Raw genomic sequence first — 16,859 nt, 5'->3', positions numbered from 1 at the left:
AAATACGTGGGTTACAGGGATAGGGCCTCAACGGGATTGTTGTCTGTGCAGACCCAATGGGCTGAATGGCCTCCCACTGCACTGTAGGGTTCTATGATTCTTTGGGGCTACCTCTAAGAAGACATGATGAGTCATCACTGTCAAATTTTTTTTAGGCTGCCTTGAATATCTCAGTGAATTTGACAAGTTTCTCAAAGAGCATTTGAAAAGTTATTACTGTGGCTCAGTGAAGACCAACTTTTTAATGCACAGAACCTACGATACCTTCATCATTCTAATGCAAAGCGACTCAGAAATTAATTCACTAATGAAGTTAAAGAAGCCAAATACTATTCCATAATAGTTGATTCAAAACCAGATCTGAGTCATGTGGACCAATTAACATTAATTTTAAGATATGTGATCAGCAATGGTGAAGTTGTAGAATGATTTCTCTGTTTTGTCCAGCTACAATCCCCCATTTCTGACAGTCTGGAGACAACAGTTTTGGAAATAAGTGAAAGTTTAGGTTTGGATATCAAAGATTGTTGTGGGCAGAGCTTTGATTATGCCACAAACATCACAGGAAAATATTCAGGTCTACAAGCAAGATTAAACAATACAAGCTTCTGTGTATCTTTTGTCAACTGCTTTCAGATACAACTGAATGTGTACTCTCACTGCAAAAACACCTGAGAATTAAAGGTTGCTATGTTGACTTCCCACTGAACATGATAAATGTTGGTTGTTTACACTTTGGAAAATTCCAGTCTATCCCTCTACAGATATGGGTTCTACCCTGTATGTTCCCCAATTTGTTATGATTCCCACTGAGGCTGATAAATTTGTAAGAGATGAATTTGTCAAATGACCTATGAAAATAAATCAACAGACAAGATTCCATATTTAAAGACTTTTACTGGAATAAACTATAATCAAATTAGTTAACAGGAAACTGATGCATCAGATTAGAGATAAGACAAGTTTTGCATTAACTAACACAACCAAAACATGTCTTATAAAATGATTTTGCTCTACCCTCTACTTCTGGCAGATATGTATATTAAAGAAACAGTTCCAACAATACTTCTAGTTCTCCAGTGAGCTTCACCTCTCCCACCATGGCAGGGCAAAACTTCCCAGTGTTCTTCAGTGATCATTCCAATCTATTGGAGTTTTCATGGATACTCTTATCACCAGCAAGGTACACCTTGACAAATCCCTCTTTTGTTAAGGTCACTAGTCGTGGCAATTCAGAATTCAGAAATTCCTGTATCCAACTCCTTTAAACAGCTTAGTTCGCTCTGGTAAAACTATTTCCTCCATATTTACTTCTGCACCAACTATCCCAGAACCACTCAATGAACTCATCATATAGTTTACCTTTGCCAATCTGATTTGTCCAATCTATATTTAGATTAACATTACCCATGATTAGCACTGTATCTTTCTCACAAGGCCCCATTCTCACAAGCTTCCTGCATACCCCATTCTACAGTGTGGTTACTGTTAAGGAGGCCTATAAATCACTCCCACAAATGACTTCTTACCTTCACTATTTCTAATCTCTACCCAAACTGATTCTATCTCTTCCCCTCCAGAATTAAGATCATCCTTAATTACAGATCTACTCCGCCACTCTTGTCCTTCCTAAATGTCACGTACCTTGGAATATTCAGTCTTTGTCATCCTACAGCCATGTCTATATAATAGCTATCAGATCATATCCATTTATTTTTACTTGTGTTGGCAATTCATTTGATCTGTTATGAATTCTACACGCATTCAGAAATAGGCAACCCTTGGATTTATGATACAATGTGGCTTTGAGGAACCAATTGTAAGTGGAAACTTCATAAGCTAGCACTGGTTTTCCATCGGAACAATGTGATAAATGGGAGATTGGTTGTTGAACTAATCTAAATATTAAATAGTGAAAGGTTTGTGAAATCTTGCTTCAGTATGACAGCCTTACAGTAGTGTACTTCCCATGATGTAATAATGTCTCCATTTTCAAAGACATCTACACTGTATCTAAGAAACAATTTGCCCATCTGAGGGAGTGAAAGGCAGAAGATAACAAACAGTTGGTGAAGATCAACGCTGCTCAGCTCTAATGAAGGGTCACAGCATCAGAATCCCTACAGTGCAGGAGGCCATTTGGCCCATCATGCCTACACTGACAACAATCCCACCCAGGCCCTATCCCCATAACCCCATATATTTACCCTACCAGTCTCCCTGACACTGAGGGGCAATTTAGCATGGCTAATCAATCCAATCTGCACGTTTGGACTGTGGGAGGAAACCCACGCAGACATTGGGAGAATATGCAAACTCCACACAATTAGTGATCAAGGCCAGAATTGAATTGGCGATGTGAAGCAGTAGTGCTAATCACCGTGCCATCATGCCAGACTTGAAACAATTCTCTCTATCTACAGATGCTGTTGGACCTACTGAGTTTTTCCAGCATTTTGTTTTTCTTTCAAATTCTGGTATCCGCAGTAACGTGCTTTAATATCATGGTAAAGACCAACTGTTTGCCAGCGTGGCATCGCACAATTGAAACTGGGGGCAGGATTTTACGGCCTCAATCGACCCGAGACTGGAAAATTCCGCCCGAGGTCAACAGGCATTTCTATTGTCTGCCCCTTGCCCACTCTGATTCTGAGGCGGGCGAGGAGGTAGAATTCTGGTGTGAGCATCAATTTATAAATGTTCTAAATGCTGTTTGTCCTAACATCGCAAAGTTGACTACCTGCACAGAGCCTTTAGTTCAGTCTTTTTACTTTTTTATAGCCTCTAGTCTCATCTGCTGGTGCACTGTTAGTCTTTATACTCATCCTGCCACACTCTTCATCATTTCACTTATTCTTCCTACCTTGCTCTTCTGTCTTGTCTTCTCTAATTAATTTATCACATCTTCCCAAACTTGATCCCTTACCTCTCCTATTTAGTTTAAAGCCCTCTCTATTGCCCTAATTATAAAACTCATCAGAACACTTGCGCCAGCACGGCTCACGTGAAGCCCATCCCAAAGTTACATTTCCCTCCTTCCCCAGTACTGGTGCCAGTGCCATGAATCAAAATTCCTCACTTCCATACCAATCTTTGTTATTTGATATTTAACTCCCTCATCTGATTTACTCTACGCCAATTATTTGCGGCTCAGATAATAATCCAGAGATTATTACCTTTGAGGTTCTGCTTTCTACTTTAGCCCCTAGCTGCTCATACTCCCTCAGTAGAATCTGTCTTCATTCTACGTATGAGAAAAGTCCTGACGTTTTGAGTCCAGATGAAAGGGTCATCTGGGCTCGAAATGTCAGCTTTTCTCTCCTTACAGATGCTGCCAGACCTGCTGAGATTTTCCAGCTTTTTCTCCAACATCCACAGTAATTTGCTTTTATTCGTTCTATGTTGTTGGTACCTACATGGACAATGACTACTAATAGATCCCAGGCACTCCCACACTCTGCAATAACACATCATCTGCTCTGCCATTGTAATTATGTGTTTATTAATTAATCTAAATTAATTTATAATCAACACTGTATAACCAAAAAACTGCTATACTTAAAAACCTTTAGTACTGCTAGTAAACTTGCCTACAATTAATAAAACCTTGCAATACGAATAAATTACATGTTTTGAAGCTAAATGAGCAAAATATTCACCAATCAAACACTTATCTGTTTTCCTGTGGTGTCACACTTTAATTTCTCTCTGAATGTGGCTGCTCTATTCTGGAGCCACAGATTGAACTGGATTGGAGGCTGGATGGCTGGTCTCTGATACAGAGCGACACCAGCAGCGCAGGTTCGATTCCCTTACCGGCTGAGGACTTCAAGGTCTGCCTTCTCAACCTTGACCTCTGCCTCAGATGTGGTGATCCTCAGGTTAAAATCACCAGTTCTCCCCCTCAAAGGGGAAATCAGTCTATGGTCATGTGGGATTATGGCAACTTGACCATTACTGCCTGGATCCTTTTTTCCCTTACCCTTCTCGGTGATATTTTTGCAAAAATATATTTTATTCATAGAATATCTGAAAGAACATTACAAACATTCCACAATGGCCACCACACAAAGTGCAATAATATTCAAGATTCTTTACATACATCAAGTTACACTCTGACATGTTTTAATATAATAAAAGAAACATTACATCCATTTCAAATGATCTTTACAAAGTGCAAAGGTGTTTAAATGTTGCCTACATAGAAAAAGTTGTTCTTCAAATGAGATATATGTAATATTCACTGTATTCATTCAGTCATTTGGCTCAAGGTGTTCTGCACCCCTCAATTCACTGTGGCTGAAAGTTCTTGCGATAGCAACCTTCCCCATTGCACCTCTGTGGCAACTGCCCCAAGCTTTAGTGCATCCCTCAGCACGTGGTCCTGGACTTTGGAATGTGCCAATCTGCAACACTCACATGAGGATAACTCCTTGCACTGGAAGACCAACAAGTTTCGGGCAGACCAAAGAACATTTTTCACCCAGTTGATGATCCTCCAGCAACACCTGATGCTTATCTTGGAATCTGGCCCTGGGAACAGCCTGTAGAGCACAGAGTCCTGTATCACAGAGCTCCTCAGGATGAGTCTCACCAAAAACCACCTCATCTCTCCAGACTTTCTTTGCAAAGGCACATTCCACCAAGGGATGAACAACAGTCTCTTCCCCAAAGGCAAATACAGATGGGGTGAGACTCTTTATTTACTTTTTAGTATCACAAGTAGGTTTACATTAACACCACAAAGACATTACTGTGAAAATCCCCTGTCACAACACTCAGGCACTTGTTCGGGTATACTGTGGGAGAATTTAGCATGGCTAAAGCACCAAACCAGCTCATCTTTCGGACTGTGGGAAGAAACCGGCGCATCTGGAGGAAACTCACGCAGACACGGGATGAAAGTACAAACCCCGCATAGACAGGGAACCAAACCCAAGCCAGGAATTGAACCCAGGTCCCTGGTGCTGTGAGGCAGCAATGTTAACTACTGAGCCACCCTACTGCTCCCAAACCCAGGTACGTGGAAAGGACGTGATGGAGAGGGTCTTTCTCACCACCTGCCAAACTAGGTCTTGGTGCTGGTTTGAAAGTTCTGGTGATGAGGCATTCTGCCAAATAACATCGAGTCTGCTTAGGGAAACACCCAACAAGCTCTGTCATCTCCTTTTCCCGCAGGGCCTTTTGGATATTCCGTGCAAACTGCTGCCTCATGGACATGTGCTCAAAGGTGTTTCAGAAAATAAATGTTTCCATGAGAGACAGATGGAATGGCAGTCCAACTACTTGGAGCATTCTGTGGAAGCGTGGACAGACCCTTCTTTTGCAACACAGGGAACAGGTAAAACATTAGTACATAGTGACACTTGATGTTTGCATACCAAGGATCTAGCATAGGTTGATGCAGCCACACACAAAGATGGCCATCAAGATTAGGGTGATGTTGGGCACATTCCTCCTCCTCTCTCCCCCGCCCCAATCTAGGGGTTTGAACATTGTGTCCCTATGAATATGGTTCATTTTTGACCCCCAGTTGAAGCAGAAAAACGGGTCAGGTGATTGCTACAGCGCCGGCGGGGGGGATGGGCCAGATCCGTTGTCATGTACAGCATCACTGAGAGAGTGTTTGAGAGGCAACGATGCTCTCACACACCCAGCTTTTCGTTAATTATACCTCCTCTCATCTACCAGTTTCTACCGCACGCCTTGGTCCCTCCTAACAATATCCCCAGCATCCTCAGTCCCTCTGACCTAATGGTGAAGGAACTAAGGATTGGTTCGCCCATTTCCCAAAGATCATCTCTGGCCATGATTTATCTTGGCACCCAAGGTCAGTTCGAACTGGTCACAGATGTTGATCAGTCTGCACAGCAACAGTGGATCCGAGCAGAAGACAGTTATATCATCAATGTAGAGGGAGACACTCACTTGAGTACCTCTGCTGCATGGGTTCATTACTTACTTTAAGTCCAAAGCCTTCCTGATGAATTCAATAAATGGTTCTATACAACAAACAGGGTAGAGGCGAGGGAGCAGCCTACCTAATTCCAGATGTAATTGGAAAGCTTTCCAATACACACCCATTGATTGAAACTGCGTACTGAGCTGTTAGATCTAATTTCAGGTTTGCTTCCTAATTTTAGTTTGGAGAGCACATCCATCTTATAGGTGTGGAATATTCTGTCATAGATCTTCTCCTGATCCAGGCTAATGAGGCAGGTACCTACATCCCATCCTGCATGTAGGTGATCATATCCCTGAGCAGCGCAACGCTATCAGAGATCTTCTGCTGGGAATATAGCAGGTCTGACCCAGTGGATCACCAGTTCCAGAGCAGACCTGACCTGATCGGCGATGATCTTGGATGAAAGTTTATAATCCACATTCAACATTGAAGTGGATCTTCAATTTCTAATTTCTTCCCTTTTCCCCTTCCATTTATTGATGAGGATAATGTCTTTCCTCATGGATTCTAACATATTCTCAGCCAGAAGTATACATTCCCAGCAAGTCTGGGCTAATCCAGTCCCACAGAGCTGAACACAACTCAGCTGGTAAGCTGTTGTTTCTGGAAGTTTTATTCTTCTCAAAGACTCAAAGGCCTGACAAATCCTCCAGAGTTGGCAGTTTGTCCAGACTCTCCCGCTCACTGTCCTCTGAAACATCCCATGATAAGAGGACAGGAAGGGCTAGGAGGCTGTCCTGTCTGTGTGCTTCACTTCATATAGTCTGGCATATGATCCTCAAAATGTTTGACCATGGTATCTTTGCTGTGCCAACAGCTTCCTTCAGCCTATTGATCACAGAGCTTTCACAGTGTACCTTTTGGAAGAAGAAATGCAAGCTTGTCTCATCTTGCTCTACGGCGCAGACTCTGGACTGGACAATGATCTTGGAAGTCTCTGAGACAAAGAGCGGGGTTTGCTGGCCCTTCACCTTCTAGAGATCCCCCTTGACATTGACCCCCATTGAATGCAGCTAGAGCAGATTTGGTAGGCTTTTCTGGAGTTAGGATATTTCATCCTGTCTCTCTTGGCTTGTGAACACCTTTGAGGATGAAAAAGCTCTTGGTGTTCTCTTTTGTTGCCTCTTACCAGAGTGTTAGGGGCTCAAAGAGGGGCTTATGATTTCCCAACCATTGTAATTCCTTTTGAGTTCCTCAATGTTTTCTGGGGTCAATGGTTTCACATTCAGCTTTCATGTCCCCTGTCAAACCTCTGATCCTCCTGTAAGTGGCAGTTAGCCAGTAGGAGTTAAGTTTAAGTTAAGCAGCCTTACATTAACACTGCAATGAAGTCACTGTGGAAATCCCCTAGTCATCACACTCTGGCATCTGTTTGAGTACAGAGGGAGAATTTACAATGGCCAATGCACCTAACCAGCACATCTGTCAGACGGGGGGAGGAAACCATGCAGACAAGGGGAAAAAGTTCAGACTCCGCACAGACAATGACCCAGGTCAGGAACTGAACCCATGTCCCTGGCGCTGTGAAACATTGTGACACCGTGCCGGCCGAATGCTGTTGTCAGAGAACACTCTGTCTTGATGTTGGTGAATCCGACTGTGAAAACACGGGACTTAAACAGGAAGTCTATCCTGAACGGGAAGACATGCCTGGCCGTGGCCAGATATATCTTTATTGCGCTCCAAATGCAGAGTTGCTGAAGATGGCATACAGCTTGGCATCTTTTACTGTTTCTATTAAGAGTCTGGTTGCAGCACCCATTTGCTGTCAGCATTGCTAGATCATCCAGCTGCATCAATGATGCGGTTGAAGTTACCACCCAAAATAACTGGTCTGGAAGTCACCAGCAACAGTGGAAGCTACAGAAGGACTACCAGCTGCTCACCCTTTTGAGACAGGACATACGCGTTACCAGAGTGGAGCCTTACACTATGTCTGCAATGAGGAGATGACTGTACACCACCTTCTTAACTTCAGAGATAGTGAAGTTTCACTGTCCACAACAGAATACCTAGGCTCGAGGAATGAGAATCTCTTCCTCCTAACCAGACTAATGCCCCCTGGGATCAACACTTGCTCTTCTAGGTGATGATTGCTGTCTCTGGGTTCTCTTTTCCCTTGTTCACCTTGGTGCTGCTACTTCTTTTCACATGCTCTTAGAGTTCAGCTTCTGACCCCATATCCTCTCAATTACAAACACTGCGTACTTGTACTTCCATAGCAGCTAAAATTCATCCCATAGCCTATGCTTTTCTTACCTCCAAACTCAAACATAGCCCAACAAGCTATCCAAAACTCTACAGCCTGCTATCGAAAACAAAGTCACACACTCCCTTTGTCTATGCTTATTGAACTACACTGGCTCCCGGTCCCCCAACATTATAATTATAAAGTCATCATGTGTGTTTAAACCTCTCTATAGCCTCACCTTTTGAGACAGAGCAGATGAACCAAGTTCCGCCAACCCTATTACCATCCAAGAATTCTGCATTCCTTCAATTCTTCACTTACACTACTACCACACAGCCATTGGTTACTGATGCCTAATTCCAAAGCTCTGAATTACAACTCTAAATTTCACCTCTACTTTGCTCCTTTAATAAGCCTAGTTCAGCAAGCTTTCACTCAGACTCTTCTTCAACCTGGTGCCAATATTGATTTGACTATGCCTCCACGAAGGACCTTGGGATGCAATTAGTATGTTAAAGGCATTCTACAAAGGAGAACTGTTGAAATTATTTTGAGGTAGGCAGATGGATCAGCTGAAGCTCTATACAAAATTTTTGTACGTTCAGCCATGGGCAGAGACCTAATTCAAACAAATATTTTCCAGGACAATATAGAATAACTGGATAGCAAACTAGTTAAAGTGATTTGAAGAAACTGGTTTCTCCTCTCTATTGTGGATGTAGGGTAATATCTACAATGTTACACTCACTACTCAAAGGAAAGTAATTTCATTAGGAGTATCCCTAGGACACCTCCTTTGAATGAGAGGCTTTAAATCCTTATGTTCCCATCTGTTCTGGGTGACTAGTTACACACTTGGACAGTTAATTTTTCATTCTGCCTCAATTATCTGTATCTCATGGTTCATGGACATGTGGTTGGGAGGCCTATGGAAGATTTAAGCCAGGAATCTTCAGTCAGGTTTCATGAGACAATTAACTTAAAAAAACTCATCAGCTTTTCAAGCTTCATCAGAGTAGAAGTTAACATTAAAAAGACTCAAGTGACTAGGTGGTGTTGAGTGACATCGTTGAAATTCTGGTGGATAGGGAAATTATTTTCTATTGATTCTTGGGAATTCCTGGAATGTTCATTGCATAAAATGCACAGGCAGCTAGTGCGTTTCAGGTTGGAGTTGAGGATTCCAGTGATACATCGCATTGCAGTGTTTGGTGATTAAAGTTCAGTATGGCTACTTTGGTTTCTTTCAGTACACTGCACACAGAATGGAGCACTCCAGGACCATCGCCGATTTCCAAAACACTGATATATTCCAGTTGGTGCTTGCCAGTTTCTGAACCTAGTCTTTATCTTGGCAGCTATTTTCTTGAAATGATTAGTATGTGGCTCAGTTTCATAGAGGTGCTAAAGTGGGATCACGTGATAATGTGGTTACATTAGATCACTTTCAGGGTGTGCTTAGTATTCATATTATCAAGGTACAATGCAATGACTTGAGCTTCCATTTCTAGAAATAGCCCTAAACATTAACTTTAGGTCTTCATGTAGAAAGCACCAGCCGTTGTAGTAATGGCATTTTGTATCACCGGTTTCAGCCAATTGACAGTTGAGGTTTTTCATTTCCTTATCTTGATGGAAGGTAGGTGACTTATTTTGTTTCTACAGCGAAGATGCATCAAAATTAGTGGTTGCATTTTACATATGCACACGTTCAGGACTTTTATTCTGTTGATCATGAGATTGTATCTAGATATATTTAACAAAGGTCAGTTGATCTTTGCAAATGTGTATTTTATGGAATGAGGATTTCAGTACATACACTCGCTTCATCTGCAAAACCACCTCAGATGTTTCTAAGTTCTGAACTGAACAATTAAGATAGCTTACGGTGTTACTCTGAAGAATAGGAAATGGCTGGTAGAATAGGAGATGGCCACCTTCTCAGCTTAAGGAATAATAACTAATCCCAATTTTGCAACAGACCACTGATTTCCAGAGCAACTCAAAGCCACTAAAATGACAGAGGAATCAGTAAATTTAGCAGAATGGAAACTGAGCAAGGCTCATCACTGGAGTTTAGAAGGGAGTGAGAGGGGATTTCATTGATACTTATAAAATTCATCAAGGTAGGTTAAGAATGTTCCCAATAATAGGAGAGTCCAGAACTAGGGGTCATAGTGTGAGGATAAGGGAGTAAACCATTTAGAACTGTGGCAAGGGGAAGTTCTTCACCGGTGGGTAGTGAATGTATGGAATTTACCACCGATTGTAGCTGAAGCCAAAAGATTGTCCGATTTCAAGAAATTAGATGTAGCACTTGCGGCTATAAAGATCAAGGAAAATGGGAGGAGGAGGAAAAATCAGGATATTGAATCCGATGATCAGCCATGGTCAAGATGAACAGCGGAGCAGACTCAAAGGGCCGAATGGCCTAGTCCTGCTTCTAGTTTCTATCAAAACATCAGGAAAAAGCAAAAAAATTATGTACATCCAGAACAAAGACAAAAAGCAAAATAAAAAAACTGGCAAGGAAATAGCCACAGCAGCACATTAACAACAAAAGACATCAAATTGGGACTGCCAGAAGTTTAGGACTGAAGTGGTAGCAACATGCAGCCAACATTGCAAACGATCAAGAATATGCTTGTCTTGTGAACTGAAATAGAAGAATGCGCCACTGCCTGAAATATGGTAGAAAAATATAGGGACTCAATTAGAACAGAAGTAATAAGCCGCCATAGTCTTTGAATTATTTATAATTTAAGCAGGGTTCCTATAAATCGGTGCTGGAAATTACAACTTTGTCATAGGACCAGGTTTTGTCGAATACAGCATGTGAAAGCTCCAGCAAAATACTGGAAGAGTACAAATTCACAACTTCAAAAAGTCGCCACAATTAAAAACGGCAAAGCTTTATTGAGTGAGTTTATTTTCACTTTGCACCTTACAAATATGAACAAAAGTGACTCGTCAGGTCTCAGATGTTGAAGACCAAGATTAAACCCTACAATAACGGTCTAAAGAAAAATTCTACATTAAAATTTTTATTTCGCCATTGAGCATCCAAAGACGCTTCTCATCATTTTGACTTTCTAAAAAAATTAAACCAGAGACTTGTTTTTGACAAATATAAAAAATGAAGTCAAGCAACAAATATAAGCACATAATTGTTCAGTTTACACCCAGTGTTTATAGTTTTGTCATGTTTAAGTTTCAAAAATGTTTTTGTATACTTATGCACAACTACACTTTACATTTTTCTTTAAACAGTAAAACAGAATACATTGCCAATTAGTTAATTAAGGTCTTCAGTCCCATAAAACATACTGGGAATTTAAGTGGGTATAATATTTATTACAATCAGTTAAGACATCTAGATTGTATCTTAAAGTTGCTTGCATCAATCTACTTTTGTGTGCCTGAATTGTATTAAATCAAGCCCGCAGAAGCAGTACACTGCACATATGCAACGAAGGTCATAGGGCAGAAAAATTTCAATAACTAGTGCCAAAATACTTTACATAATGAAACTTAGGTCTCTGAAACTAAAATCATGTGATGAACACACTGGTGCCATCCTAGAATTTTCCTCAACCTAGGAAAAGGCTTATGCTGAATTCTAGTCATAATGAAAGGAATGCGTATACTGAATTCACGTTTCATAAGCATAACCAAGTTTAAGCTGGTAACTGGTATCTGTTAAATAGTGAAAAAGTTATATCCCCCAACCTCCAGTCATGCTTGACATTCCACCCATGCCATTCATTCCCATGGATCCTCTGCTTGTAGTTCCATAGTAACTTCCATTAATTCCAGCTTGGCTGCCTGTAAAATTATTTGATAATGAAAATTTGTTTTTCTTTTGCAATTTGGGGAAAAATGCTGCCAGGACTAGTGTTTTATACAAAGTTCAGTTATTTCATACATCACTTACCATATGCACTCAAGCTTGCTTGACTTCCATAAACTCCATATCCAGTGCTTAGTTGCTGACTGCTAGGACTACCGTAGCTTGGACTTGCATAGCTTGACTGGCTTCCTAAAAACAGACATCCCTTGTAACATGTCTTTATACAAGTACCACCCCCAATGTCACCTATGATTTGATTCCTGCTCCAATGACTGATTCCATAGCAAAGTATGGTTACAGAGTGACTAAAAGCCTCTACAATTCAGTTCTACGTCTTGGGAGCAGATAGATGTTCTTTGCATATATGCAGTGCTTACAATTGCAGAATGAAACTAGGCCAACATTAACAGAACACCATGGAGAAAACAGATTTAACACATTGACTGTAGTAACATTCTCTCCTTGCCCAGTACACAAAATTATTGATCAACTTCCACTGAGGATCGAACAAGCCAGTCTCAAAAGCTGTTGGCTGTTCTCTGTCAAGAACAGCCAAATTCTAAGGGCCACTGTGCCGAGATACCATCATAATAGGATACTGTACTCAAAAAAGCCCTGCTTATCCAAAAAATTAAATGAAAATTCTAACTAACAACATTCTGCTCCTTGCCATTACTCAAAATTAACTGCAATATTTGCACTCCACCTTACAAATTCACCAACTTCCAAAACAAATTAGCTACATATTGATGTACATAGAAAAGTCAACTGTTACCAGAAAGCAGCATGGCATTATTTGGAAACTAACATTAGCACATTAAGCATGCAAGATATGAATCACATTAAAATGTTAAACTATGGCTGAAATTGATATCCACTTCACTTACCCAGTCCTGCCATTTGAGTTGCATAGGCACTACCACTGCCTCCGGAGGTTGAGTTCAGGAAAAGTTCCACATATCTATGTTCTAACAGAAAAAAAGTATAGAATTTCAGAGAATGTTACAGTTGTATTGCAATTTACTGTGAAGTTTCACATCAACTTACGCATATGGGCTTTGTCCTTTGACATAGCAGCCACAGCATCCTCATGGGTTGCAAACTCCACATCAGCTTCTCCTGTGACTCTACGATCAGATCCAATCTCTATGTGAACACGGACTGGGTTCAGAGGTGAGAAAAACTGAAAGAAATCAACAAAAGCAGTTTCAAACAATTTTATACAAATGGATTCTTTAGGTTGCTGGACAGAGGAAAGGTACAAGTCCCAAACTGGTGCCACGAGTTACACAATTTCAAAAGCAATGAGCCTCAGGCCAAAAAAAAAATCAAATCTGCAGATTTGTTCTGAAATTTGTTATAGGATGTATTCACTAATGGCAATGCCAAAGAACTCTGCCAAGTCCACAACATTTGAACAGGACATGACAGCAAACAAAAACAAGACATTTTCCCAAGTTTGAAGATGTTAGGGCCTATAGCTTAGATAATTCCATCCTCAGTGGAATGAATAGCTTTTCTGAATCAGTAATAACTACACATATCCGGATGAGCAACCTACAACAGTTTACTTAAAGTCTAAAGAACAAACGGGGAACAAGACAACCATAAATGTTGCAACATGGTAGACATAGAAATGCTCTTTATTTCTCTCCTCCCAAAATCTCAGTTACATCACTTTAGGATGGTATCAGTTACATGCTCCTTCATAAGGATTGCCACTCGAAAAATAATCTGAGATTAGTTTATGTTTCTTCTTCCACAAGATGCAGAAGTCCTCGTGGGGCCCATGGGATTATTTGTTCAGTGTGACAGAAGATATCAACACATTCTAAACACACATACACACACACACACAGTAAAAACAGGAAACATTTTAAAATACTTACATTATATATATCATTCTCTGTAGCCCGGAATGGCAGACCTCTCATATGTACACAATGACCTGTTGTACTCTGAAAACTAGAATCACTATTTCCATATCCTTGTGCAGACAATCCTGTGAATAAATTAGCCAATTAGATTTTCAGATTCTGAAATACTTGCACATGCTCTGTCATAATGTCCAGTTAAAAAACTCACCTCCATCTCGTCCATATCCATGATCTGACCCATAGCCGTATGCATCACTGTACCCATTGTAATCATCGTAACTTCCATAACCTGAATCATTTGAGCAATTAGATGACATTAGCTCAATTATGAGCTCTGAACATATCCACAGCAACGTACAGATAAGACTCAGCTGCGAATGTATATCATATAGATTGAAAGGTCACTGCTTAGCTTAAACCAGGAACACAGCAATACAGCATTTGAAAGAAGTCTGAACAACCAAATTCAGGCACTACTTCTGTATACAAGCCAATTACTTTGGTGACAGATAAAACTAAAAGGAATTGAAATGTTTATAATGAAATATATAAATGGGAATATTACAACTTAGAATCCTATAGGTCAAATAAATTCAATTCTCCGCATTATTCTAAAAATATAATCTGCTTAAGCATTAAAATACTCAATCATGATCAACATCCTAACCAGTTTACTTACCACCACCATATACTCCACGTCTCATCTTTTCATACGATGATCGACTAGCTAGACCATAGGCTGATCTCCCAGTCATTGGTCTGTCATAAGGACCTGGTCTTAAACCAGACATTAATTTTCGGGGAGGATCATAGTGGGTGCGCACCTCAGCACGGCTGCTCTTGAAAATTTCAATGTACCTAAAAGATTATGTAGTGTATTTAAACATTTTAACCCTCATTAATACGTAAATTAGCTACAAGAGTAATTACGGTACACAAATTAGAGGTATCCTAACCATGCATTTCCCACACAAAAGAATGGATATTTCAGAGCCAAGGGCCAAAATCCTCATCTATGAAGTTACTTTTTGAAACGCACATTTTAAGAATAGCCCCATTATAATTAAATCAGGTCCTTCTGTAAAACACTTAAAAGCTACAGATATTTACAAAGTTCGTTGTGCACTTTAAAAACCTCAAATTGCAAGTTCTGATTGTGAAATGAAATTATACAAAATTTTATGTTTACTGTAACTTTCCATGACAACTTGAGTCAGTATTTTAGCAACTTAAGTAATCATGAAGTATTCTTAAAATGTAACTAATGTGGCTTTTAAAACATTCAAACAAAACAAATTAAGCAGCAATTCTGTCTTAAGCTGCAGTTAAGTAGGTTTCAAACTATTAAATTCTCATCTTACAGATAATTTTCTTCATTCTTTGAACGATGTACAACCTCCACATATAAAAGCAACTACTGGATCAGGAAATATGTAGATAGGAAAATAATCACCCAAGACACAGCTCTTTTGAGATTATTTCCTCATTTGTTTTATATGATGCCTCACTCAGAACTACATCTTTTGTTCTACGACTAGCAAAGTAGTCAAATATGGCATCAAGTCAGAAAAAACAAGGCGGCAAAAGACAAAAGTCATGTGAAAGTGTAATTTCATTCAAAGAATAAGGAAGATCATATCTACAGCAGGTAACATTACATTAGTGAATGTTTGTTCAAACTCCATATACAAATAGGATACAGCATGTTGAAATTGGTAGTGGGGGGACTAATTAGCAACAATCCTGGAACACAAACGCCCAGTTATTTTCTGGCTATCAAATTTAAAAACTGCCAGTTTTTTTATATCAAAGACTGGCAAAAGAAACTTTCCATACTGGAAGTCATAGTTGAGCAGGATGAGTTACAACTTTTCTTGTAGGCAACATTTGCCCAAGAAAAAGCATATACATTTATTGCCCAATATACTAATTGAAGGGTGACTAAAAGTGCCAAGGGGAAAAAAGGACAAAAACTTCCCAAATTAGCAATTATTAAATTGCTTATAAGTGACACAGCAGAAACCTCTTGCCAATAGTGAGTATTCAGGTACCCAACCAACAATGCCCATCAAATTTAATCTCAACTGTTTATGGATGTCTGCAGTAAATTCTGAGCAGGTCAGTGGTGGACTGGGGAAGTCCCAACACCTTGGAAAAAGTTGCTGCAAAAGAAACTGATCCTGCACGAATTCAGAAAGCTTTAAATTTCCTTTGGTACTGGAGTGAAATACTGAATGCATCTAAGTAATTTGAAGTCCTACTTCAGAAATATTAACTATGCTAGATTGTGATTTTAATTTGCCAATAAATGCGACAAACAAAATGATTAAATAAGCTTAGTGACAATATATTTTCATGTAACATCACTGTAGTGTTTTGTAAGCCTACTTGTGACACAAATAAATTAGTAATGTAATTGACAGCTTATTATTTGATTGGGTGTAAATTGAGGAATGGATATCAATGAGACCTTGGAGTCCTCATGCATCAGTCTTTGGAAGTAACCATGCAGGTACAGCAGGCAATAAAGGCAGCAAATGGTATGTTGGCATTCATAGAGGATTGGCATCAGGGATGGGGATGTTTTGCTGCAATTGTATAGGGTATCAGTGAGGCTGAACTTGGAGTACTGTGTGCAGTTTTGGTGTCCTTATCTGAGGAAGGACGTCCCTGCTATAGCAGGAGTACAGCTAAAGTTTATCAGGCTGATTCCTGGGATGACAGGTCTGTCATGAGGACAGACAGAATCAGTTGAGATTATATTCACTGGACTTTAGAAAAGCAAGATGAGGCCTCATAGAAACTTAAAATTCTAACAGGGTGAGACTAGGTAGATTCAGAAAGAATGTTCCCAATGGTGGGGGTGTTCGGAACAAGGCATCATAGTTTGAGGTTAGAACTGAAGTGAGGAGAAATTTCTTCATCCAGAGGCAGTGAATGTGTGGAATTCACAACTATAGAATGTAGTGGAGGCCA

General features: G+C 40.1%; 1 protein-coding gene across 2 annotated transcripts in view; it reads right to left on the bottom strand.

Moving 5' to 3' along the window:
- The window catches only part of hnrnph1l (heterogeneous nuclear ribonucleoprotein H1, like), a 44,271-nt gene that overhangs the window by 12,557 nt on the left and 14,855 nt on the right, over positions 1 to 16,859 (bottom strand). For both annotated transcript variants that reach the window (XM_080201539.1, XM_080201540.1), the window contains exons 6-12: positions 14,563 to 14,741; positions 14,092 to 14,172; positions 13,896 to 14,008; positions 13,054 to 13,189; positions 12,894 to 12,974; positions 12,091 to 12,195; positions 11,886 to 11,981 (exon numbers count right to left, since the gene is read on the bottom strand). In XM_080201539.1, coding sequence (XP_080057665.1) covers positions 11,886 to 11,981; positions 12,091 to 12,195; positions 12,894 to 12,974; positions 13,054 to 13,189; positions 13,896 to 14,008; positions 14,092 to 14,172; positions 14,563 to 14,741 — 791 coding nt within the window. The remainder of the gene's footprint in view (positions 1 to 11,885; positions 11,982 to 12,090; positions 12,196 to 12,893; positions 12,975 to 13,053; positions 13,190 to 13,895; positions 14,009 to 14,091; positions 14,173 to 14,562; positions 14,742 to 16,859) is intronic.

The sequence above is a fragment of the Carcharhinus amblyrhynchos genome, chromosome 13 (genome assembly GCF_965287045.1).
Source record: "Carcharhinus amblyrhynchos chromosome 13, sCarAmb.v2.hapA, whole genome shotgun sequence".
Classification (NCBI taxonomy): domain Eukaryota; kingdom Metazoa; phylum Chordata; class Chondrichthyes; order Carcharhiniformes; family Carcharhinidae; genus Carcharhinus; species Carcharhinus amblyrhynchos.
The sequence above is the reverse complement of the archived record's forward strand: the minus strand, read 5'-3'. Positions and strand labels throughout refer to the sequence as shown.